This window comes from Pteropus medius, unplaced genomic scaffold (assembly GCF_902729225.1).
Source record: "Pteropus medius unplaced genomic scaffold, Ma_sr-lr_union100, whole genome shotgun sequence".
In the NCBI taxonomy this organism is placed as follows: Eukaryota; Metazoa; Chordata; class Mammalia; order Chiroptera; family Pteropodidae; genus Pteropus; species Pteropus medius.
Window position 1 is genome coordinate 2,953,840 of NW_024345479.1, and position 26,637 is coordinate 2,980,476.

Here is a 26,637-nt window from a genome sequence, read left to right on the forward strand (position 1 = left end):
GCGCCGTCTCGGCCGCCCCCCCGTTTTGCCGCCGCCGCCGCCGCCCCGGGCATGTCGTCCAACTGCACCAGCACCACGGCGGTGGCGGTGGCGCCGCTCAGCGCCAGCAAGACCAAGACCAAGAAGAAGCATTTCGTGTGCCAGAAAGTGAAGCTATTCCGGGCCAGCGAGCCGATCCTCAGCGTCCTGATGTGGGGGGTGAACCACACGGTAACCAGCTCCCCCGCGCTCTCCCACGCCTCCCGCCGCCCCGGCCCTCGCCCCGCGGGCCCTGCCAGTGACGCCTGCAGCCCCTCGCCAATCCACTTGCACGCCCACCCGACCCTTGCACGCCGTCCCGGCCGTGTGTGCACTCCCCGCGCGCCACGCGAGGCCTGATGTCTTCGTGGTATGCCGTCGCCGCCTCCCTTTCCCTCCAGCCCCTCTGGCTTCCTGCGTCTGGTACGCTCGTTTCGGGCCGCCCCTGCACTCGGAGGGAAGGCCTGGGTGCGGTGGAATCGCTTGCATCCCCTCTCCCTCTCTCACCTCACCCTGTTACATGTGTTTCCCCCCTTATTCCTTATAACCCGCTGCCAGCTCACTGTCCAGTTGACAGGGCACGTGGTATTGGCCTGCCCGACTATTCCTCTGTTTCTGGTCGTTTGGTTGGTTTGGTTGCTCAAAGTTTCCCACCCTCTAGATCTCCTTACCCCTGACTATGGAACTCCTCTCTGGTTTCCCTTTTTTCTTCTTGAACAAGATGTATCAACTGAAGAAGCACAGGCTTCTTTGAACTACAGACTCTTTACCAGGGTCTTCCCGGGTTAGGGAGAAGAGAGAATGTAACCATTTGAGAGAAGGTGAGGCCTGATTATAAAGACTATTCATAGTAGAAATAATGTGTCTTCTTGAATTCTCCTATGGTGTTTACGTCAAAGATGTGGACTTCTCATTTATTGAGTCTTCTATTGTATGGTCGTGAAGAGTGTGATAATGGTTGGTAATTAGGATTGAGAAAGAGGTCCCTGGCTCCTTGGGGTGCTTTGAGATTGTCCAACAGCCCCTGTCAGGAAGTTGGGAGCCCTACACAGTGTTTGAGCTGGCAGACTTCATGTCCTGTTTGTTTAGGGTCTTCTTCCTCTTGTAACTACTTGCTCCTTGCATTCTGACAATTTCATTGTGAGTCCCTACTCCAGGAATTAGCAAAGGCAGTAAAAAGACCTCGAACACCCAACTTCACCAACTAAAAGTTTGGAATGAGATAGATGAAGCCAGTGGCTTGGGTTTCCTTTGGATTTCAGTTCTTTAGTCTCCCTGACTTTTCCGAGCACATGAAATTGCCCATGAGACCAAATGGTGGCAGAGGACTGACTCTGTGGCCAGCAAGACTTTTTGCTTTGCTTTGGTAGAGGAGTCTTTGGCCGGATATTCAGGAACCATAGTCTGAGCCAGGGTTTTAGATCTTTACAGAAAAGAACTTGTGTATGGTGAGGTCTTTGTTGGTTTCTTGGTCTTGGGCAGGTTACAGTTTTTAGTACTGAGGTGAGGTTCCTGGCCAGGATAAAGAATATCACTGGTTTAATGCCCAGACCTCTGGGAGCTGCTTCAGGCCAATAGTCTAGCAGAATTTGTTCCTCCTGCTTCCTGCTGCCTCAGGGGTCATTTTGACAACATTACAAGAAAAACTGGGTCATCAAAATGTGAACCCTGTGTCCCTGCCTAGAAGTCAGTCCTTGATTTTGTTCTGTAGCCTGCTTCTCACTAGAAAGCATCCTGTCTGTTCAGAGAACTGGTAGAGGTCCAAGAATCAGGAATATTACAGCTAGCCAGAAGGGACCTTGGGCCCCTTACTTTAAACATGAAGAAATGGAGGTCTGGGTGAAGGATTAGCTCACTTGTGGTCACATCAAAAGATGCAGCTCATTGTCTAGCACTGCAGGCTATCCTGGCCAGTGGTGGTGCTTGAGTGACAGATCTCATTTTCTTTGCCTCCTGTGCCTTATCCTATCTCTCAGCCAAGTGCCAGGACAGTTGGGAATTATGGTCTTGTTAAAAAACCTGAATGTGTGCCCAAGTGTGTGTGCCTATGGATGCCAGTCCATGGGAGTGTATATGGTACTTGATTTTCTGATAGGCAGATAATCAATCTGCTCAGATGCGGGCATCAGGTGGGAGCCTCTGAATGGCAGATGGATAGGTATCTCTGATTCCTACTCTGTTGGATTAGGCAGTTACTTTAAAAAAGTTTGTTTGAGGGCTAGCTGGAGGGGCATTGACTTTAAGCAAGAACCATGCCTCTGGGCATAATGGGCAAGCACCTCAGGGGAAATGCTCTGGGCACCACTGCCCTGGACAGGCTGAGCTTCAGAGGTCAGTTAGTCCCAAGTTTTATTGCTTCAACTCAGCATGTAATAAGTCTAGTATTTAAAGGTCCCCATCTTGGAAATGGAGACATCTCCCCAGAAAAAATGTCTAAAAATCTTGTAATTCTCTAGAGGGTCAAGACCACATAGTTCTTGGATTGCTAGCCTTTGTTGGAGATTACCTTACTTCAGAAGCCCACTGTTGCAACTTTTTGCAATCTAAGGTTTCAGATATCGCCTTTTTTTTTTTTTTTTAAATTCTTTAGTTTTTCACCCACTTAGGCCATAATGGTCAATGGTTGCTGGTGTTTGTGATATGAAGGATGGATATGTCTCTGTCTATAGCAAAATTAGTTACTATGTCATGAGGTGATTGATTTACTTCTAGGTGGGAAAAGAGAGCCCTTTAAGCTCAGCCTTGTCACATGAGCTGCTCTCCTGGAAAGGATGCAGCTTATGGACTTGATAAAGAAAGGCTGTGTAGGAAACAGGGAGAAAAATCGGAAGACTTTGGATCTTTCAGGGGGGAACTAATAAAGAGAAGAAACCAGTGTTTTAGTGAATGAAAAAAGTTCAGAGGGTCTGTCTGGAGTTAGGGAAGAAATGGCCTCAGAGAGGGGCGTGGAGACCAGAGGAGGAAGGCCTGGCTTGATAACCAGTTGGCTATTTTAGGAACCAGATGTGTGTGAAGCCTTGCCCAGGTAGGAGCAGTTGATGGTAACTATATTTAACCATTTGGGAAGCTGCAAGACTTGTTCTTCAAAGCAATTGCACCTTTTCCATTTCCACTAGTCGTGTGTGTGTGTGTGTGTGTGTGTGTGTGTGTGTGTGTGTGTGTGTGTGTGTGTGTTGGGGGTGGGGGGTTCCAGTTTTTCTACATCCTTGTTATTGTCTTTTTTATTATAGCCATTGTAGTGGGTGTGAAGTGTTACCTCATTGTCATTTTGTTTTGTGTTTCCTTGGTAACTAATGATGTTGAACATCTTTTCATGTGCTTATTGGCCATTTGTATATTTTCATTGGAGAAATGTCTATTAAGATCTTTTGCCCATTAAAAAAATTTTTTTGCCTGTTTTTTAATTGGGCTGTTTGTCATTATTATTGAGTTGTAAGAGTATTTTATATAAGTCCTTTATCAGATATTTGATTTCGCAAATATTTTATCCCATTCTGTGGGTTGTCTTTTTCACTTTCTTGATGGTTTCATTTGAAACTCAAGTTTTTAATTTTGATAAAGTCCAATTTATCTATTTACTTTGGTTGGTTGTGCTTTCGGTGTCATATCTAAGAAGGTTTTGCCTAACCGAAAATTATGAAGGTTTTTTCCTACATTTTCTTCTAAGAAAAACTCAATATAGTTTTAGCTCTTACATTTAGGTTTATAATCCAGTTTGAGTTCATTTTTGTATATGATGTGAGGAACACATTCATTCTTAAGTCTGCTTATTTTTGTCCCACATTCTACCTTCATGCTGTCCACGCATTTTCTTTGCTCAGTGCAATTTCCTTACTTGCCTTTTTCTGTTGCCCTGCTTCTTTAAAAATCTTTAGTAACTATTTCTGCCCTAGTGAGGCCTTTGGATGAATTTGTCCTTCAGCAGGACTTCCCATCTCATAGAGAATAGTGGGACTCAAATAGGAGGAGAAGGAAAACCAAGAAATAAAATAGAGGAGTAAACCCAGGGTTGAATTTGTCGGCACCTGTAGCTCTCTGTTCTTGCCTTTCCTTCTCTAGAGTTTCAGGTCTAGCTTGGATTTCTGTGGTCTTGAGAGTGTGGTTCCCATCATGACATGTTGTCTTAATGGTGGCAGGTAAAAACTGATTGTCAGTGGTGGCCAACCCATCTCCAAGTCACTCATGGAACCCCGAGACATGTCAGGAATCCTGACTGCTCAGCTCATGCCTCCTGGATAACAGTTCCAGTGAAGGTCACACAGGGAAGTGGAGGCTTCTGGAATCACAAATTCACCAGACCAGAACTGGCGACTGAATTTTCATCTCCAGTAGGATCAGCATAGAATGAACTCTGCTTCTAAGTTGTTCCTCATTCAGCTTGATTGGCTTCCTCATTCTTTATGCTAATGGCTCATGGAGTTAATGATGTGGATAATCTAAAAACCACTTACATGAGCGAGATAAAACAGACTTACCTTACCATCCTAATATGTTGTATTTAGTGTGATATTCAAATGCGTTTGCATTCCGTAAGTGCTCTTCTGAAGGTGAAAGAAGTTGGTCTAGAAATGCTATAGTAAAGGAGAGGCACATCTTCTTGAAATATTGCGTAAGTCATGAACTTTCATGCTTCAAAACTTTTAGTCACTCCTCTTTGTCTACCAAATAAAGTTTATTCTTGTCTCTCTGGTATTTAAGGTTCTTTACAGTCTGGTTATAGCCTCAGTGGTTAAGTTTAATTTTCTTTCCCATCTTCCAGACCATGAACCGTTGGCATGGTCACACCAGCTTTGCTCTCTTTTCTTTATCCTAATGTTAGCCATTCTTCAGTCCCCTTGTTCTAGCTACCCATCTCTCCATCCAACATTTGTTGTACAATACTATGTGCCAGTCATTATAGGGACATAAAAATGGGTAAGATAGTCTTTTCCTTTATAGAAACTCACAGCCTAGTGGAGAAATTAAACATGTAAACACATAATTACCCAATAATTACCCAAGTGAATTTGTGATATTTAGGATATAAAGATGCACAGAGAAATGAGTAATTAATTCATCCCACGAAAGACAGGGAAGCTCTTGCAGAGGAAGTGTCATTTAGCCAGGTCTTGGATGAATCTCTTGGTTTTATTCCTTCTTCTATTCCTGCTGCCACAGTCTATCACCTGAACTATTATAATGGACCCATAAACGGTCTTGCTACTCCTTATCTTTGCCCTTTCCGATCCTTACTTGATTTTGATTCCAGAATTTTCTTTCTGTATCACCCATCTGATATGTGAATTTACAGACTTAAACCTGAGAGGACTTTCCAGTGCCTTTATAGTCAAGTCCAAATTTATCATATAGTGGTCAAACCTAAGTTCAAATCCAGGCTCTGCCCCTTATGATTAATACAGCTTTGGAGTAGTAATTTTCCTCTCTGAGCTTCATTTTCCTCTTCTATGAAATGAGCACAGCACTTTCCTTGCGGATTATTAGGATAGAGGCAAGGAAAAGAAAACATTACCTTAGTTAAGTTAGTTATCCATAAGGATTGCACAACATAGTATAAAGAGCCCAGATTTTGGCACCAGGCAGACTCGGGAACAAATCCTGACTCTACACATATTGTCTGCATGACCTCGAGTAAGGTACCTGAAACCTCTTTTGCAAAATCAGATTAATAATAATTTATATGACTTAAGTATTAAAAATAATAGAGAATCATATATATGATATTGTGACATATATGACATGTATAATAATATAAAGCACTGGCTACTTATAGGCATTCAATAAATAAAAGCAGCGGTTATTTATTAATTGATAATATACTAGGCTATTCATCTGTCTTTCCTGTATTATCTCCCTCCACTTCTTAGTACCTCTGGCCTACCCTGCCACCCTACAGACTCCCCTCTCCCAATACCTGAAATGGGCAATATACTTTCATGCCTCTTAGTCTTGTTTCTGACTGTTCCCATGGCCTGGAATTCCCTTTCTCTCATTTTTTTGAGAACTACCATTCTAGGCCTTCCTCACATGTATTTTTCTGTGGTTTCCTCTAGCAACCACCTCTCTCCCACTCCCAGGCAGAATCAATCATTTCTTAATCTGTTTTTACATCTCTATATTCATAACTCTGTAGCACTCATCACATTATATTAGTTATTTGTTGTCTGTCTTTCCAGCTAAACAGAGACCATGTCTTTTCATTTTTTGTATCCCCAGCTTCTCGCACAGTACTGGTATATATAGTAAGGCCCTCGATACATTGAGTAGAAGCAAACTGAACAGAAGTTGGGCAAGTCTGAGCTAAATCAGGAAAGATTGTAAATGTGAGGCTAAGGAGTTAAAACTTTACCCTGAGGTTGATGAGGCGCTCTGGAAGATTTTTAAGCAAGGTGTAATGTGATCTTGTAGATTCTTCCAGTGTCAGGTGCTCTTGGCAACACCCAGGAGGGGCATTAGGTGCCGTTTCTAGCCTGATGTGTGAGGCCAGGAGTCTGACTTTCTGATCATTGCTAAACTCACCCTCCTCTGAACCTCAGCTGTTCTTGATGTCTCTGTCCCTGTACTCTCACTTACGTACTGCTTGACTTCAGGTTTCACTGTATCATGGGTTTGTATCACCTCTCTAGTAAGAGGATAAGCCTCCTACTTTTGTGTGCACAGTGTGCACGGCGTTTCCCCCACTGCACGCCCCCTCTTCCCTGACATGAAATGAAGCATGTAGTAGGTATTTCAGTAAGTGCTTGTTCAATTGAAATTGAATAGGACTCTCTGGGGATATAAAATTTAGCACAACTAAAAAAAAAAAATGTCCAGCTAATCCCTAGATGAATCATCTACTTGTGGTCCAGTGGAAATGAGGGGTGTGTCTACATAGTTCAGATCTATGGATTGTTTACCGATATATCATCTGTTAGAAATTTCCTGTTATTAGGTTGTATAGTCAAGAATAGAGATAAAGTGAGAACTAAAAACTGACCAACTTACAACCATTCAAACTATGCTGCACTAAGAGTTACAGGGAGGATTACTGAGTAGAGCATTCCTGAACAGCTCCTGTTCGAGTACTTCCTCCTGGCTAAGGGGCAGTGGACCCCTCTCAAGCAAATGTTTTAGTCTTTTCTAGTTCTCCAGTTCCAAGTCCTGGCCTTCGCACTGAGTTTGGATATTAGATATTATATTGGATATTAGACTAACCCAGAATCAATTAGTAGAAGATTAGTAGAATGTTTTGGTATAACCTAGGTATAAAACCATACTCTCTGAGCCAGTGGTACGTTCTTTCTAGCTTGATGGTATGAGCTAGAAAAGGCAGAATTGCATAAGAGCCATAAACAACTTCTTTAACTCTCAGAGCCAAGTTTAATATGCCAGGAAAAAGGAAGTGGGACAGCTACCATGAATTGTTTCTGATGGCAGAAAAACAAGGAAGTGGAATGGTTTCCTCCGTAGGCACACACTTAACAATCAGGTTCCCTTCTGACCACCCCCTGGAATGGGAACTGGCATGGGGGGTTTTTTGTGGCCATTTAGCCAGTGGCAGGCATCTCAGACCTGAATGCTGGGAATTTAAAGTGTACGGTTTGATGAGTTTCAACCAGTGTGTATCTACTCATGTCATGATCACCCTAAACAACATATAGAACATTTCTATCACCCTAGAATCACACCTCTCATGTCCATTTACCGTTAACTCTCTCCAGCCCAGCCCAAGCAATCTCTTACTGGATTTCACTCACTATAGATTTCCTATTCTAGAATTTTATATAAATGGAATCATATACAAAATATACTCTTGTATCTATACCAGTCAGTTTTCCCAGCAGTTTATTGAGTCTCTGTCCCACTGCCAAGTTATAATACTACCCTGCGGGCCCTCCCCCATACACTCCTGTGCTCTCCTTAATTTCCCCATGAGTCAATTGGGTTTTTCTCTAACTCTAGGAAGGTATCATTCCCCAGCCCAGTTACTGTATTAACGTGACTTTCCTCTATTTCCTGACATTTCTGAATATAAAAGGGACAGCAAATTAAGTGCCATTTCCCCTCATTTATGTTCCTGGAGGAGTCCTAATGACTCTAGGTTATTCCCTCACTGCCACATGGGGCCTCATTGAGATAATAGGATTTGCAAGGAACGTATCTGGGAGATACAAAGCTGAGCTCTCCTCCCTATCCATTAAGTCAGGAGTAAGGTTTCCTCGGTAAACCCGAATGCAATAGAGGCAACTGGATTGAAGGTCAAATGTCAAATACTCTACTGTGATGTGAGAGAACATCTGTGGTTATTAGACCACTAATTGGCAAGCTGGGGATGGGGAAGCTCAGGATTTGCCCTCTCAGCTCTGCACCAATAGGAAACCAGCTCCCTGTCCAGACTCCAGCTCCCTGAAGCGGGTTGAAAGACGATGAGAAGGTTTGTTTGCGGAGGGAGCAAAGCATCCTATGCCATCTCCCCTAGGTCAGCATTAAGGCAGGAAACAGCTTTAGGAACTGGCCTGCATTAATCAGAGTAAGAGTGAACTAGTGGTCAGATGTCTACCTCTTCTGCTCACTTTAAATTTAATCCTTTACTTTCTAGATAAGAGTTACACACCCAGCTCTTTTCTTGCCCCCAGCTGATTTCTTGAGTGACCTGCAATGTGTATGAAGATGTTCAAAGGCCTCAATTAATATGTACATAGGTCAGGTGACATTTATTCACTGATCCATTTATAATTGCATTTGACAAATATTTATATAGTACCTGCCATACGCAAATCATGGGACCAAGCACTGTGGAGCACCCAAAGATCAGTTAGATGATCTTTGCTTACAAAGATCATTAATACTGTCTTGCCTAGGTTTTAGCCTTGCAGGCTATATATAAGCTTTATAGTCATTAACTACAATTATGAGGAAGGCTGTGAGATGGCCAAAAGATGGACACAAACAATGCTTCCGGAATTCTAAGATGGGAAAGAACATTTATGTCTGGAGAGTCATGGAAAGCTTCACAGAAGAGATGCCTTTTGAGCTGAACTTTATTAAGTAGAGAGAATTTAAATAGGTGCAGATGAGATTGGGAACTTATTTGAAGAGAAGAGCAGAAATAAAGACAAGGAGGGAATCCATAGACATATTTTCGATGAGATGGTGGCATCCATATTGCATATTATCTCTCTGAGGCAGGTGGCTTTCTGGCTGACAACTTTACTTTCTTCTTGCTTTGCAGATCAATGAGTTGAGCAATGTCCCTGTCCCTGTCATGCTAATGCCAGATGACTTCAAAGCATACAGCAAGATCAAGGTGGACAATCATCTCTTCAATAAGTAAGTTGCTTATTGGGTAGGCTCAGGTTTTGTGGGCAGTCCTTTCCCTTGAGGTGGAGAGCTTCTGAAACCTCCTGCAAGGCGGGGCCAGGCCAGCACCTGGAAGGATGTGACAGTGACACCTGGATCACAGAGCTGAAAAACTGGCTGGAAAAATGTACTCATTATGTGTCTCTTTTCCTGTTGTCTTGTCATCTCACTCCTATATCTGCCTACCTCCAGTGTTCCTCGGGGCATATGGCTTGTCCCAGGGCGATTCATCTAGGTCCAGTTTAGGAAGAAGTGAGCTGCTCCAGAGCTGAGGTATCTAGTATGAGGCTGACAGCAGTGGCCCTATCTTGATAGTCTGAGGCAAGAAGCTGCCGGCCATGTTCCTGGTCTGGGATATAGCCAAGCTCTTTTCCCTCTAACTGGTATGTGAACAACAGGCTGAGCATAGTGTCCGAGGGTGCTAGCCAAAGTAATCCTGCCCACTTTTGTTCATTATGGCTTCTTGGATTAACACTGGTGTCTGAAGGTTGTCTGAGGCTTTGTTGGAATAGCTGTCTCGCTTGGCACAGTTTGGAGCCTGCTCTATGCCCTTTGGAGGCCTTGCTTTTTATCTTACTGTGGGTCACCCCAGCAACTATTTGCTGCTCACATTCTCATCCTTTCTGCATTTGAATTTGGTTCCACTCTCCATTGTCCCACAGTCCCTACCACCTCACCAACTGGGCTCTGTCACCCCACCAATTCCAGAATGTTAGCTGGGAGGAGAAGGTTGCTTTAAAAATGTCCCTTAGTGTCCTCTCTCTGCCATTGTAAGTAATAACATCTTATTCTAGAAGCCATCTATCTTCATAGCTGCCACTTGCTAAGTGGCCACCTATAGAGAAGAAAACTCTCCTGCATTTCTCCTCTACTCACACTACTACCACATTTCGTTTCACTTCTGACACCAGATGTGTGGGTTTTCCATGCATCAAGCAATTTTGTAGGACAATTTATGTTAGTATCAAGTTCCACGGATTAAGGGCTCAGCCCCACAAGAGTGCCCTCTCCCCAACTTCAGATGCCAGTTGCAAGTAAAGGTTGTTTTCTGTGCCTCTTACTGACCTGCTTAGGTTCAATTAACTTGCTCCAGTGGCTCACAGAACTCAGGAAAACAGTTTGCTTACTAGATTACTGGTTTATTATAAAATATTACAACTTGAGAACAGCCAGACAGAAGAGATGTGTAAGGCAAGCTATGGAGACATGGTACCTTCCATGCCCTCTCTCGGTACACCACCTTCCCCAGCCTGGAAGCTCCTGAACCCAGTCCTTTTGGATTTTTATGGAGGCTTCATTACAAAGGCCATTGGTAATAGATTCAACCTCTAGCCCCTCTCCCCTTCCTGGAAGTCAGGGGGTGGGACTGAAAGTTTCAACCCTGTAATCCTGGTTGGTTCCCCTGGCAACTAGCACCCCTCTTTAGGGGCTTTCCACAAGTCACCTCACTAACAAAAACTCGGGTATTGTTGAAAGGGGCTTGTTATGAATAACAAAAGATACCTTTATTACTCTTATCACTTAGGAAATTCCAAGGGTTTGAGGAACTCTGTGCCAGAAACAGGGAGGAAAACCAAGTACATATTTCTTATTACATCGTAGTGTCACACCACCTAAGGAAGGAGAGGAAGCCCTCAGCTTGGAGGCAGGAAAAGAGGTTGTTCTGTCCCAGGGGTTAGGGCCCGGGAAATGAGCATTGCCCCACTGTCCATTTCAGGGTCCATGGCCTCGGACGAAGTTCCACCACCTTGCTATCTTGGCCTAAAGCAGAGCATCCAATCTCTTATTTTCTTTTATCTTTCCTTATATCTTTTGTCTTTTCATTGACTGTTTACATGCTAGTTATTAGACTACAATACTATTTACTAGAAGACAGAGTACAATAAGGTAGAGTAGGCCCTGGCCTTTGTGAGAAGCTACTGCTTTTTATTTACCTATTTATTTGTTTTTTAAGTTTCCCAATAAGCCATTATTTACAAAAATTGGCGACTGGCCAGATTTGACCCATGGAAGCCACTGCTTTCTATTTCCTTGAAATCTGTCATCCTGGAGGAGTTAGGGATATGTTTCTGAAAAGGAATTCTGAAGCAGGGCGACTACTGTCAACAAAGAGGATTCGCAAGAGGCATCACTTCAAGGGTTCTCTCCCTTCCTGGGACTGAAGAGTGGGAACGGTGGAGTTCCGTGCCAACAAACAAGGCTTCATGAAAAGATGGGATTCCAGTCAATTGAATGAGGATCAGTTCCATCTAAAGCACCCTCCTCGTCCATCCCAGGGGAAGCCAAAGGCAGGGATTCCTGGGTGTAACCAGAATGTTTTGATAGGAACGTCTCCAGAGGATAGGGTTCCTTTGATGAAAAAGGCCTTTCCCTTTAGCAGTCCGATTGACATTCACCTCACAGTAGCTGTTCACATACAGCCATCCAACTGTAGTAAATACAGTGCTTGTAGAGTGGGGCCTACACTCAGTCTCACTTCCCAGCAGTAAGGTATTTTTCTTTAATGTAAACTTTATTGAAAGATAAAGTGCTCAGAAAAAGTACACAAATTTTAAGTATACAGCTAGATTAATTTTCACAAAGTGAACACAAAGTGAACACAAGGGATGTAAAGTATTTTGAACTTTTATATACTCAGAATCACGTGGAGTGTTTGTTGAAAATGAAGATTTCCGGACTCACTTCCAGAATTTCTGGGGCCTAGAAACTTACATTTTAAGCACTGAGATTTTTCATATCAGTGATCTGTGGACCACACTTTGAGAATTTCTGGTGTAGGAATTCAGATGAGCAAGGAGACATTCACAAAGATGTTTCTCTGCTTTTCCCTAGGGAGAACCTCCCCAGCCGCTTTAAGTTTAAGGAGTACTGCCCCATGGTGTTCCGAAATCTTCGGGAGAGGTTTGGGATTGATGATCAGGATTACCAGGTACGGGTGCCTTTACAGAATCAGAGGAGTTCGGGAGTGGAGTAGGGTCAAGAAGCCACAGGAGAAGCAGAGAAAAAAGTGTCCACTGTTCCTCTGCTGTATCTTCCTGTCATGTTTCTTTCCAGCCCAGGCAGTCTTTTCCACGTTGGTGGGTTCTTGGAGGGGTGAGTGCCTTAGAAGTGCTTCTGATGATGCCTCACAGGCTCAGGCTTCTCTATCCAGGAGGGAGAGCAGTGGGAGGGAGAGGGGCCTATGGAAGCTGCTTCATTTTAGTTTGACATTCCCAGTCTAGCCTGAAGAAACCTTCCTCTTCATGGTTTGACCTAAAAGAGAATTATTGCCAGGGGTAGATGAGGCCTCTTAAAGCAGATAAGACGCATTAAAAAAAGAAGACTTCATGGGTAGTGTATCCTCTTGCCCGGTCTGAGTGCCACCTCCTAAACTTGTCCCCTGTTCTGAGGTTGGGAGTGGGGACAGACATGGCTGGGCAACTGTCCCTTTCAGGGGGTGAAACTGTCATAGAGGCTTTTGGCCTAGTGGGAGGAATCAATCCCAATTTCAGGGACATCGTAGTCTGACTCAGTCCATGGTTTCTGTTCTCCACCTGGTGGTAAAGGTAGGAGAATCTTCCACTTCACTTTTATAGTAGTAGGAAATATAGCTAACTTTCAGTTGTCTGTGGGGAAAAAAGGAGGGTACAGCCTAGTGAAGTCTGAAACGGATGCCCCCATCTTTTAAAACACTAATTCCTCCACCCCGCTCCCCGTAAGTCTTTCCCAGAGTAGTTCACAAGAAGCAGATGGACCTTGGGTGAGTCTCCCTGCCCTCTCCCCTCCACTCTGGAGGGCCTTCTGCAAAGATGTGCATCCTGAGGAGGGAGGGTGAGGGATATGCGAAGAAGGGGAGATGCCGGGGACTTGGACAGTCAGGAATACCTGTTCAGGAGGGCCTGGGAGGCCCCTCCAGCCCTTCTGTTAGGACCAAATCCTAAAGCAAATAAATCATGACCTGATTGGAGTTTGTGGCTTTCTGAAAACTTATGGCCATTATTGCAACCTCAGGTTGCTTGGACATCTTCCTTCCACTGTGGCTCTGTCCTTTCCCTTTGGCCGTCTAACCACATCCTCTGTGTCTGCATTTTTTCTCTAATAGGCTTGTGGGCAAATGATTGTGCTCAAGACTGAAATGGGGGCCGGGAGAACAGTGTTCAGGGAGGGGACTCTGTGCTCTTGGACTGCTGGTGATTTAGAGAGTCAGGAAATGCTGCCTGGAAATGACGCAGGGAGAGAACTAGACTTCCCAGCTGGGCTTGAGGCCTCTGAATCTTCTGGTAGAAGGACCAGGCTGGGAGAGTGAGGCTCTCAGTCATGCAGCCTACTCGACATTTTTAGATTGGGGACACCCTGTTTTGGGGGGTGCTCCTTTAGTTTAGAGAGCCCACTTCACACTTTAGTTTCCTTCATGAAGGTGGTCTCATGTGGAGGCATTAGGTCAAGGTAAAGGGTAGGGTCCCAGGTAAGAAATAAGGAAAGGGCTCGGAGAGGAGGCGTTTCTGTGAGCAGATCAGCGCATGTGTTTTCTTGGGAATGGGGACAGCTGGGATCTCCCTTTCTACCTTACCTCCCAAAGGTCTTCTCCCAGCATCCGCTTGGTGAACGCATCCCTTTGGTTAACCTTCTATTGCCCCTCCTTTTGAAGCTTCTACTGCTCTCTGATACTAATGGGAATGGGTCCTCGAGAAGCAGGGACAGAACCAGCAAAGTTCCTCAGAACTGTCTCATAGCTCTGCACAGACAAGCAGGAGTTTGAGGTGAGGGGAGAGGTGTTGGCAGAGAGGTGAAGACCAACTTCCTGCTTTGGAAAGGGTTTTCCAGCATCAGGGTACACACAGAGAAAAGAGATGACAGTGTCCATCGCTTCTTTATGCTAGACTTGAATATTCCTAAGCTTTGTCTTTGTCACTGCAAGAGACTGGGAAGATCATCTTGGTCTGCCTCCTTGTTTTCCAGGTGAGAAACTCAGGAGCAGAGAAGTTAAATGGCTCACCCAAGGGTCATATTACATGTGAGCGGCAGGATTAGAACCTAGTTCCCTAACATCTCAGGTAGCTATCTGGGATCAGAATGAAAAGAAATATTTCATGGTAAATCTTCCCATCCCAGTCAAGGATTAGGAACAACTCTTGTCCTTCTTAAGACCTTTGGGAGAGATGTAAATTTCCCATGAGAAAAGGGGTGGGTAAGTTTCCATCTGTCTCAGTTGGCTTTAGAGCAATCTGGCCCATAACCGAAGGCTCAGAGTAGAAGTCAGAGGCCTGTTCCCTTCCCAATACTAGCCCACTTTTGTTTTGGTCCATCAGAATTCAGTGACACGCAGTGCCCCTATCAACAGTGACAGCCAAGGCCGATGTGGCACACGTTTCCTCACCACCTATGACCGGCGCTTTGTCATCAAGACTGTGTCAAGTGAGGACGTGGCTGAAATGCACAACATCTTAAAGAAGTACCACCAGGTATGGTGAGTCCCAAGCCTGGACAATAGAGGGTGGGCTGGGAAAGGGAGAAGAGAGCCGCTGGTGGAGCTTCCTGGAGAGGCTTCGGTCCTCTGGTAATGGCAGATTCCTTCTGATAACCTAGCCTTTCCGTGGTACCGCGTTTCTGTGAGGAGAAATGCCCACAAAGAGAAACGAAGGCATGTTACAGTTAAACAGCTGTTTCTTGTCAGAGTTAGTTTTCACACGCTGGCACCTGCCTCATTTCTTCTAAAAGAGGTCCTGTTGGCTTGGCAGGGTTGTTTTTCTTCTCATTCCTACTCCCCACTCATCTGGAACCTCTCCATGAGAGAAGCAGGGAGTGCAGTGGCACCATCTGAGTGCCTGTCCCGAGCCTGCTTGGGTCTTCAGGCAGAGCTGGCTTCTCTCTGGGGCACCTGTGAAGTGGCGAAAGGAACTTCTGGTCTTTGGGGAGTTAAAGCAGAGAACCCTGTGGCATAGCATGGGTAAGAGTTTGTGGTATGGAACCATTCTGTTTTCCCAGTTGGCCAGATCACAACCCTACCTCTGCAGCCCCACTCTGCCCTGTGGCTTTCCCGTTAAGGCCACAGAGGAGATGCAAGGCCTGGATCAGTGATTTTCTTGTGGTGGAATCCCATTAATATGAAACCAAAGGGTCTCTGCCTGCTCAGCCTCTTGCTCTGCCATGCCAGTTGGGGGTGGGAGGCGCTATTGCCTGTTGTAAGTCTGAGGAACCCCATGACTTCACAGAAACCAACTTAGAGTCCCAGGCAGGGAGCATTTCAGCCTAGGGACAGCTCCATCTATCCCGGTACCTTCATACGTTCCTTAGCTTTTCCTCCTTTCCTCCCTCCTTTCTAGTTCATAGTAGAGTGTCATGGCAACACCCTTTTGCCCCAGTTCCTGGGCATGTACCGCCTGACCGTGGACGGCGTGGAAACCTACATGGTGGTCACCAGGAACGTGTTCAGCCATCGGCTCACTGTACACCGCAAGTATGATCTCAAGGTAAAGGACTCTGTGTTTCCCAGCTCTATGGCTGTCCTCTCCCTGAGGCTTGGAGGGGCCACAGCTCCAGCCGCCACATAATGGGAAAGCCAGAGCTTATGTTTGGCATAGACAGGTGACTCTGGAGTTGATGTGCCTAATTCTTATGGGCCAGGTGACAGTGACAGGTGGTTCAGCCCCACATGTATCATGTTTACGTAACAATTGATGTTCTTCAACTCCTGTCAGTGGGATGTACACAGCAAGGGCAGCAGTATGGGGACCGGCTGTGCTGACGCATGCACTCTGGCATTTGTCCAGGCCCCGTGGACTGACAGCATTTCTAGACACCGAAAAGAACACACTTATGCCTGTGAACCACAGTGTTCTGTTCTTAAAACTGACTTTCTGACTTCTGTCACTTCACACCACTGTCCCACTCTCCGTTGCAACTACACTGGTTTCCTGTCCATCCTGCAGTGCCTGTACTCTCCTCTTCCTCAAGATTTCACACAGGCTGCCTGGAATCTTGTCCCTTCCTGCCCTTTTCTCCAGCTCCACCTTTCTCCACCTAATTACTTCCTCTGTACCCTTCTGAGCTCAGCTCAAATATCACTTCTCCCAGGAAGCAGGCCTTGGCCACTGCCCCTCTCCAATCCGAGCCCCTTTCCTGTGCTACGTGCTCTCAGAGTGTCTTGTCTTCTCCCTTATACCACTTAGCATCATTGTGATTAATGGATTGATTAATTAATGTAACTATTGCTTAATGCCTATCTCACCTGTTAGAAAAAAAAGTTCACTAAGGGCAGGGACTGAGTCTATTAGTACAGCCCTGTTTCCTATGCTCCACAAACGGTCTGTGACAGAGAAAGTGAACAAGTTGCTGCCTCCTGGCCCCTCTAGGATTCTAACCAGCCTACTTCAGTTCACTTGCTGCCTCTCCCCAAAGACTGGTGCATGTTTTTTCATTCAGCGGAATTTGCCTCACCTGGACTTTTGATGGCTCTTATCCTTTCAGGGTTCTACTGTTGCCAGAGAAGCAAGTGACAAGGAGAAGGTACGCTGGGACCGGTGCTGATCACGTGTGGAATGGGTCACTTGGAATGTGAAACACTATCAGCCATCCTGTGTCTTCCTCCACCACAGACCCTAGCCCATTTCCCAGACATGAAGTCTGTCAGTGCTTTGTGTCAATAAGTACCTGCCTGTCCTCAGCCTCAGCTTCATCCTCGGCCTTGGTCTCCTGCCCTTGCTGGGTTTTCTATAGTCCTAGAATCAGCAAGTGGGTACAGCCTGAATCAGCAAGTGGGTACCTGGTCACTGAGGTAGTCCAGGCTCATCAGGAGGCATGCTTTGGTCAGTTCTCATTGTCTGACGTATGTCACACATTAGCCATCCCTACCTGCCCAGAGCCTGGGACTCTAACCTCCTGCACTAAACTGTTGACTTGGCAGGTTGATCATCTGTGCTCTAAAGACCCTTCCCCTTTCTGTGCCATTGCCCCCAGCAGGGACTCATTGGGGTGAATGAATCAGGCCACCTAGCCTAACACTGCTATTGCTCTCTCAGGCCAAGGACTTGCCAACATTTAAAGACAATGACTTTCTCAATGAAGGGCAGAAGCTGCATGTGGGAGAGGAGAGTAAAAAGAACTTCCTGGAAAAACTGAAACGGGACGTAGAGGTACTTACTAACCCGCGTTTTAACTCTGAGCAGAGCCCCGTCTTGTCCCCAGAGCAAGAGCTTCCTGAACTTTAAGTAAAATTTAATTCACTTCTTTCCAAGAGTGTGGACAAAAGGAAGGGTGATAATTTGAGCAATATGGATAGTTATTTGTACCTAAAGCTCATGCAAATGAACTTTCCATTTAGGAGGACACAATTTATGCCAGTAGAACCTTGGTAGCTCCGTATGGAATGCTTTCCCTCATCTCTTCACTAATTTGCCCCAGCACCTTTCTCAAACACCCCTTCAGACTTCCTTTCTGGTGATCCCCATAGTGGAGGGGATCACCAGAGCGACAGGAAATCAGTAAGATCCACCAACCATGCCCTTTAGTGGCTCTGATTCTCCACTTACCTAGTAACCTTCTGGCTGGGATGGGACTTCCTGCTGAGAAGCTCCTCCAGGGAGTACAGGTACTAAATAGTGAATGTGATATCTGGGCCACTTGATAACTCAGTATCTCCTATTTAAATAAATTTGGAGCCTGCTCATTAAAACCAAACTCTGTAAACTTTAGAAATGTTTTTGATTTTTTTATTGTGGTAAAATATGCCTAACAAAATTTATCATAGTAACCATTTTTCAGTGTACATTTCAGTGGCATTAAATACATTCTCATTGTACAGCCATCACCACATCCATCTCCAGAACTTTTTCATCTTCTCAAACTCTGTACTCATTAAACATTATTCCCCATTTCCCCTTCTCTCTACCCCCAGCAACCACCATTCTTTCTGTCTGTGAAACTGACTACTGTATGAACTTCATATAAGTGGACGCAAACATTATTTGTCCTTCATGTCTGGTTTATTTCACTTACCATAGTATCTTAAAGGTTCATCCATGTTGTATCATGTCAGAGTGGCCTTCCTTTTTAAGGCTGAATAGTATTCCATTGTTTGTGTAGACCACATTTTATTTACCCATTCATCCACCAATGGACATTTGATATATTAGTTAAGATTCTCCAGAGAAACAGAACCAATAGAGTGTAGATAGATAGATAGATAAATTGATTGATAGGTAGGTGTTTATTATAAGGAATTGGCTCACACGATTAGAGAGGCTGACAAGTCCCAAGTTCTGCAGTTGCCAAGTTGGAGACCCAGGAGAGCTGATGGTATGGTTTCAGTATGGAGGCTGGCAGGCTAGAGACCCAGAATGAATGGATGTTTCAGTCCGCAAACAAAAACAGGAAAAAAACTGATGTCCAAGCTCCGAGGCACAAGCAGTGCAAGTTCCCTTTTACTCACAGGAGAAGTTCCCTTTTACTCAGCCTTTTTGTTCCACTCAGGCCTTCAACTGATTGGATTAGGCCCACCCACATTATGGAGGACAATCCACCAATTCAAATGTTAATCTCATCTATGAACACCCTCACAGACACACACAATATATTTGACCAAATATCTGGGCACCTAGTGGCCCAATCAAGTTGACACATAATATTAACCATCACATTTGAATTGCTTCGATGTGACTAATGCTGCTCTGAATATAGGTTTTACAAACTCCTTTTTGCTAGGAAACTTTTCCTTAATCATTCCCTGCTATATTTGTGTTTTTATTCTGATGTCTGTTTATTCCGTCTTTCTTCTCTCTTCCCTGCTTTTCTTTCTACTCTGCTTCTAAGAAGAATTTAAGGCAGTTTATACAATTTCTTTTCACTTGCATGTGGCTTTGTAAATGTTCTCAGGTGGATGGTGTATGGTTCATGGACTCTCTCTTCTGGGACTCCGGCCCCTTCTCCCTAGGCCTTGGGAAGGCTTTGTCTAGAGGTGTTTGGAATGGTGCCCCTCACCTTTCTCTACTGAGGAGATTCTGCTGATCTCCTGTCATCAGAGCTTCTTGTGCTTTTGTTTTCTGGGCATGTGTGTAGAGCTTCTCTGGCCTATTATTTTCCTCCTGGTTCCCTAGTCACAGTGGTCAATTGGAGAGTTTCATGATGCCACAGGCTCAATTTGTGACCATGGCAGAATTCCTGGCACATGGCTGATGGTGGCTGCTGGCTAGTCCACAGAGGATTTGGACCAATGACTCTGGCCTCATTATTAGTTACACTGGAATGCCAGCTGGCCATTTCCATCCTGTACCATTCTCACACCCATTGTTCTTGTTCAAGTCATGGCGTCTCCTAGATCAGGAGACCTGAGACACCATCTTGCACACTCACATAGATGATGTAAGTGGTGGGCTCCAGCATTTCCCCCTGCACTACATAGCCTCTTGATGTTGCGGGAAGGGTTGAGAATGTTGGTTGGCTCTGTCATTCTTATGTCATGTTCCCTTTTCTTTTTCTCCCCATTTTTACCCTAACTGGCAAAGAAGCCAAATTGCATAGTTATTCAAACTTTGCCTATGACCCTCAGTTAGAAGTACATTTTACCTGGCAACCCAACACAGACACACACATACAAACTGAAATACTGTCTACTTTTATTTTATGTTATGTACTCTGATATTTTCTATTCTGTTTTATGATATTTAATAATAATTTAAAGAATCTTAGTCCCAGCCCACTAAATTTGGATTTAGGACTCAAATGGATTCAGATTCATGGTTTGTTGCATCCATCTCTCCAGATTCTTGCCCACTGCAGCATTCCATTGTATCTTTCTTCAAACTTGCCGTGACCTCTTTTGATCCCAGACTGTATGGCTTTTCCCTCTTCCTGCAGTGCTTGTTCTGCCTTTCCTCCTGCAGCCTCTGCCTGCCTGACTCTTCTTCGTCCATCAGGCTCAATCTCAACCCCTTTCCTCAGGGAGGCCCTTCCTCCCTGCCGCTTTGGACTCCTGCAGCTCCTTGCCCTTGTGGAATGACTGTCCTCTCCATAAGATGTGAGCTTATCGAGGGCAGGGTGTCTAATGTCTTATTCTCTGTTGTGTTTCAGAATTGAAAAATTGAGTTAAAAGGAACACCTTTATCTCCCCTTTCCAGATGCTACTGAGATGTATAACCTCTTCCTTCCATTTCTCCTTCCCTATCCTTCCTTAGTTTCTGGCTCAACTGAAGATCATGGACTATAGCCTGCTGGTGGGCATCCATGATGTGGACCGAGCAGAGCAGGAGGAGATGGAGGTAGAGGAGAGGGCAGAGGACGAGGAGTGCGAGAATGATGGGATGGGCGGCAACCTGCTCTGCTCCTACGGCACACCTCCGGACAGCCCTGGCAACCTCCTCAGCTTTCCTCGGTTCTTTGGTCCTGGAGAATTCGATCCCTCTGTTGATGTCTATGCCATGAAAAGCCATGAAAGTAAGTAGGAGCCTGTGCCTGTCCTGCCCACCTCTGGCCCCCATTCCTACCCGCTTCAGGCCCATTATTGGGATGTCCCTGTGGGAATCTGGACCTCCACCTCATTAATTGCTGACTTTGGCTTCTTCCTACCTCTAGGCTCCTATATTGGGTCACCACCAGTAACTCTGTCTTCTGGGCCCTGTGGTCCTTCTCTGTTAGGCCTTTCTTCTCTGCTCGTTCTGGATGTCTGAGGCATGGTTCTCTGGTTCCTGGGATGGACAAAACCTTGTAAATACTGATGTCAACCCCACAGGGGAACTGTGACGATCAAATAAGATAAGAGCTATGAAAGCTTCTGAGAAAGACGCCATAGTCATCTCTTTGCTCAGATTCAAAATGATAGGGATGAATCTGGATCGCGTATCTGAAGGGTTATGGACCCAGCTGCTTTTTGCTCCTCTCCTTGCCATTCTTCCTCCTTTCCTACTTCTCCTCCCTCTTCAGGTGCCCCTAAAAAGGAGGTCTATTTCATGGCCATCATTGATATCCTCACACCATATGATGCTAAGAAGAAAGCTGCACATGCTGCCAAAACAGTGAAACATGGGGTGAGTTTTCTCTGTCTCCATTTAGACCCAGTAGATGGGCCCTCAGACCCCCGGGGCAGGGATTAGGAGGAGCAACCTGCCTGGTTGCCTGGTGTTCTCTCTGCCATTACATCCCATTCCTGGGTAACATGCCCAGCTTGTTTTTCCCTTTGTTCTCTGGCCCTCAGGACTTCGAGCCCGCTGGTGCCTTCCCCCAGGGCTGCTGGGCATGTTATGCATCTCGTTGACCGCCAATAATAGCTTTGTTTACCTGCGCACACTGTTCCCGAGAGGGCTATTTCCCCGTGGGCTTCAAATTACTGTTCTCCAGACAGTGACCCCCACAGGGAGTCTCTCTGCCACCTCCCTACTGCCTTGCCCCTCCTTTAGTGGATGCAGCCCTGGGGTCATGAATCAGAAGAGGGGGACAGGGCAATTCCAAGACATGGCCTCCACTTCTTGAAGTGGCCCGCCCAGTTGGGGGGTCATATTCAGCTCTAGTGCTGATCCAGAGGCTCCCGAATACCCAGGCACCTCCCAGGTGCAGCCTCCTGATGAGGGATGAGGAGCTGAATCTGAAATTGGCCTCTGTGTATTACAGGCGGGGGCCGAGATCTCGACTGTGAACCCTGAGCAGTACTCCAAACGCTTCAACGAGTTCATGTCCAACATCCTGACGTAGTGACCTTCTACCTTCAGCCAGAGCCAGAGAGCGAGATGTGGGGTCGGGGATCGGAAGGGGAAGAGGGTATATTTGGGCTAGATGGGAGGGTGGGAGCAGAGTGGGGGTCAGGGAGGGCTTTAGCAGTGAGACTGTAGCCTGTGACACTGAGAGAGACTCTTAAGTTGGGAGGAGAGATATGCTGTGTGTGCACATGCTCACAGGATATAGCCTCACCTTCTGCTTACCCTTGATTTTTCCCCCCATTTGACCCAGGTTAAAAAAGGGTTTCCTTTGTGTTACCTTGTAACCTTTTAAGATACCTTTGGGATAGAGGTGACTGTGGGTTTATTTGGGTTTTGTTTCTGAAATTTCATTGCTCCAGATTTGCTATTTATAATGATGTGTGTCATCACCCTATCCACCTTCCCCAACCCTGCCCCGAGTTCCCCTCAGTTAAAGAGGCACCCCATAGACCTAGCCAAGGGTCCCCTCAGAGCCAAGTGCTCTGACGCCAGAGGAGAGGAGGTCAGACACCTCAGCCCTGCTGCATTTGATCTTGTCTGAATTAATTTTTTAATTTTATGAAGTATTGTGCACAACTTCCTTCACCTTTCCTCCTTGGATCCAAATGATTCCTCCGTCTAAATGCTGTCCTCCTGAAGGAACACTCCAGATCACCATCCGTCATCTTGGATCAGAGTCAAAGATCTCAGAGGAGAGTGAGTTCATCCTCATGGGATGGTAAGGGGTGGAAGTTGCAGCTGGGCTCTTGGACAGTTGGTTCTCAGAGAACCCCATAATCATCACTCAAGCCCCTGGGGTCTCTCAGCCCCTGGAGTTCAGATGTCCTCTCTATAAAGCCTGCGTCCCACTGGGTCAAAAGGAACTAGAAAGGACCCCTGTGCTTAAATGGTTATTTCCCCCTTGGAGAAACCCCAGAAGCTGATGAGTATTAAATGAAGGGTTGTGACCTCCATCCATTTACTTCCTTCTGACCTTTTCCAGGCACCCTCACTTATAGGTGAGCCTTAATTTGGGGCAGATCTCCTGGTGCCTAGGCTGCTCCTTACAGAGATTCCTTTTTGAGCCCCAGGGCTACAGTGTAGGTAATTTGACTCCCTGTGCCTGTGGTTTTGTTACCCTGATGGACGTTATGGCCAGCAGGGAGTGATAACCCCCACCTTGGAATGTGGTTCCTAGGCCTGAGATTGTTTCCGGGTCACTTGAAAATGTGACCCAGGAAATCCAATTTGGAGGCTTGATGTGGGGTTGGACCTGGCCCCAGCCTTGGGGCTGTTTTTCCTTGATGCCCCGCTCTAGACTTTTAGCAGATCTGCCACCCACAGGCTTCCTCAGGAGTGGCGTCCTGCAGCTTCCTTAGAATCTCCACCCACCTTCTGAGCCTTGCTACCCAGGCCTCAGAATTGAGCCGTGTGTCATTCTTTGATGACATCAGAGCAGTCTGGTCTGGCTAGGAGAGAAAACGGCCCTGCACTGGGGGAGGTACATTCCTGTATCTTCTCGCCCTCTCACCAGGAACTGGGGATTTGGGATGAGATATGGTAAAACGTGTAGATAATCCCAGATGCGAGAAAGTTTGTGGAAGTATTTTGAGTGAATGGATTGACTTCCTGTGGCTCCCTCCAAACCTGGCCAAGTTCAGCTTCTGGATCAGGAACCAGCACCGTCTCTGTGCCCTACCTGTAGCATCTAGGCCAGGAAGGAATGGAGACAGCATTCTTGGACTCCTCTAGGGCTGCCAGGACCTTCTGGAAGAGGCAAACAACTGCCCTAGCCCCAGGAAGAGGCCATAGGTAGCTCTGAACATCCGTAGTAAGACCACCAAGTGACTTGGGGAAGAACTTGAAACCAAGTGGCTCATGGAGAAAATAAATTTGACGTAGGAAGGGATTACATAGGAATAATGTTTGGACTTGATTTCCCCACCTCCTAATCAAGAATGAAAATTTGGATCTGCTCCTAGTCAGGCCCAGCAACTCCAAAGCTTGGCAGGCTGTCCTCCGGCAGCCTCCACAGCCTCGGGCTCCCACCGGCTTCCTGCATTTTGTCTGCTGATCATGTTGCCATAATGTGTATGAACTGTGTAACACAATCTTTTCAGTTAAAGATGAGCTACCAGGTATCTAACTTCTTTAACATTGAGTTTTTGTGTTTTTGTGGGGCGTGTTTTGTTTTTGTTTTTTTGTATATTGTTTACATTTTGAGAGGTAGAACCTGTTTCAAATGCTCTTTTCGTGTTTCTGACAGTATTGTTGATTGGGTCAGAACATTTGAGCTGTGGTTTGGTGGATTTTAGATTTTTTTAAAAGGTCATTTTCTGTGTTATCTTCAAAACCTTGGGTTTGGCCCTCTAATTCTTTTGGCATTCAAATGTTTAAAAGCTATTTATCTTGGTTTATACAAGTTTTCTTTCTCTTCTTTTTGTAATGATGAAGATATTATATTTGGTTTGCAGTCTGAATGTGGAGAAAGTGAACCGATCCCCAAATATTTGTCTGCCCTCACTTTTTCCTGAATCTCACCATTCCCTCTCTGGGCAGTGGAACGTATCTTAGGGGAAATGACTACCCTCAACCTTACTCTTTGGAGCCAGGAAGGTCAACAGCCTTATGGTATCCCAGAATAATTTTGGGTCTCCCAAGAACAAAATTATAAGAATAGGACATGGCTGACCGGGTAAGGTCTGGAGGGGAATAAGGGCAGGATTCCTCTCCTGTTCCCTCCATTACCACCTAACAAGTTACAGCTTCTCACATCCTGCCCCTCTTCTGAAAGTCAGCAGCTAAGAAACTATCGTCTCCCAGCCAAAGTGAGTTGTCTGAAAACTCTGCTTAGACCACTAGATGAAGGCCTCTGGCCCTTGTTCCTGTTAATGAACCACTGAGTCTTATCCCCCCAGTGCAGCTCCTTCCCTGTGACCCGCAGTTGGTGGGTAAGGGGTAGGGCTGGGAAGCCAGCAGTTCCAGGAGCACAGACTTAACAGTGCTCAATCTTTTCTTACGTAGCTCAGGGGTTAGTCGTCTGTGGCAGGTGCCATGAGTCGCCCCCGTGGCTGTTCTCAGTGGCACTCCATAAATTCCTACCACAGACAGCTCCTCCTCCTCTCTCCCTCTTCCTGCTTCACTTGTTTCTCTTGCCTGTGCTTTAGGCCTCAAACAGGTCCCCTGGTAGTACTCAGGACTTGGGACTACGGACTCCTCCCCTAGTGACTTTCCCCGTGTCACAGTCTGCCAGGGCCTGCCCTGGGGAGGTGGACCAAAGACCCAAGACTTTTCTCAGTAGCCAATCCCAATTGTCTTTTTACTGGTTCAAGTTGGGAGAGGGAAGAAACTTGAGCACTCCCAACATTTGAGCTACTCAAGTGTTAGGGACTGGAGGGGAGTGTGTTTATACAACCTTTAGGGCTCTGGCCTTAGACCTGTGGCTCCCCCAACCCTAGGGACCTCACCTCTTTCTGGCAGAAATGTGGGAAGTGAGGTTCACTTTGAGCACAGGAATCAAAGGGAAAACGACTGCCCCTAAATTTACCAGCTATCTGCAAGGGTCAGTGTACATGGCCCTACTAGCCTTCCTCTGCAATGTGCCACTTACGAAGGGGTTCTCCAAGGGAAGAGACTCAGCTGTCCCCAGGTTGTGCTAGGATCTTTCAGAGGTTGGAAAGGAATATTCCAGAGGAGCCTCTTCCCCTTGGCTCAGAGCCATTTTCTAAGGAAGGAGGAACCAACAACCTTTGGGGGAAGGCTGGGTGCTGCTCAGCACACCCAAACATCAGGTCAGGCATTGTAATAAAAAAATGTGAATTAAGTTTAAATTTTGGGGGGGCGCAGGATAAACTACCACCCCACCATACGTGTGTGACTTCTCCATTTCCCACTGCAATTTCCATTTTTTAAATAGGAATTTTCAGCCCCTGTGCTTGTCTAATGTCTGCTTGGAAAAATTCGAGAACCTGTTACTGTTTTAAAATGCATGCATGTTAAGATGAATCTCCAACCCAAGGAAAATAAAACTCAAAAAGCTTTGTGTATACATTGAGTCCTTTGGAAATGAGCCTTTTATTTTTTTCAGAATTAAAAAGTTTTGGTCCACGTTTCAGTTGCTGCTTGGGCTAAATCAGTGTATGGCTTGAGTTTCTCCAAACTCAGTGATTCTGGTCACCCACTTTCAGATGTGCTTAATAAGCAATGGTTAAGAGCAAGGCACTGGGGTTCTTCATCTGTCATTACACACACTGAGGAATGGACAAACCACTCACCCATTTCTCCTGCTGTGTAGAACCAACATTGGCCAGGAGCCATACTCCTGACACACCTGTCCCTGCTCTCCCTTAACTAGCTATGTGGCTGACTTTGAACAGGTTACCTCCGTGTACCTCAGGTTCTCCATCTAGATGTTTAGCTTAAAGTCTAGGGTTCTCAAAGTGGGGTCCCAGACCAGCAGTATAAACGGCACCTGTGAAATCGGAAATATAAATTCTCAAGTCCCTTCGCAGATCTGAATCAAACTGTTTTAACAAGCCCTCCAAGGGATTCTCATGAAGGCTAAAGTTTGGGTACCACTATGCTATACAAAATTTCCACTTGTTTATTAGGGCATCTACTACAGGTTGAAAAGTGCAATTAT

The 26,637-nt window shown here is 45.7% G+C and overlaps 1 protein-coding gene across 2 annotated transcripts; it reads left to right on the forward strand.

Annotated features, from left to right (window-relative positions):
* Positions 1-51: 51 nt before the first annotated feature.
* PIP4K2B (phosphatidylinositol-5-phosphate 4-kinase type 2 beta) lies at positions 52-26,050 on the forward strand. Of its 2 annotated transcripts, none has more exons than XM_039873645.1 (10): positions 52-210; positions 9,227-9,324; positions 12,187-12,283; positions 14,643-14,795; positions 15,657-15,803; positions 16,801-16,839; positions 17,352-17,465; positions 20,502-20,760; positions 21,247-21,350; positions 21,931-26,050. In XM_039873645.1, the coding sequence occupies exons 1-10, from the start codon at positions 52-54 to the stop codon at positions 22,009-22,011; spliced, it is 1,251 nt and encodes a 416-aa protein (XP_039729579.1). In that variant the 3' UTR covers positions 22,012-26,050. The 2 variants fall into 2 exon arrangements, with proteins under 2 accessions (XP_039729579.1, XP_039729580.1); XM_039873646.1 differs by lacking the exon at positions 52-210 and adding an exon at positions 376-441.
* Positions 26,051-26,637: the final 587 nt, after the last annotated feature.

Bases quoted from the DNA above. Each gene is read 5' to 3' on its own strand.
- PIP4K2B (XM_039873645.1), top strand. From the start codon at position 52: ATGTCGTCCAACTGCACCAGCACCACGGCGGTGGCGGTGGCGCCGCTC. The intron at 15,804-16,800 runs GTAAAGGACTCT...TTATCCTTTCAG, and splicing joins ACCGCAAGTATGATCTCAAG to GGTTCTACTGTTGCCAGAGA. The intron at 16,840-17,351 runs GTACGCTGGGAC...TTGCTCTCTCAG, and splicing joins AAGCAAGTGACAAGGAGAAG to GCCAAGGACTTGCCAACATT.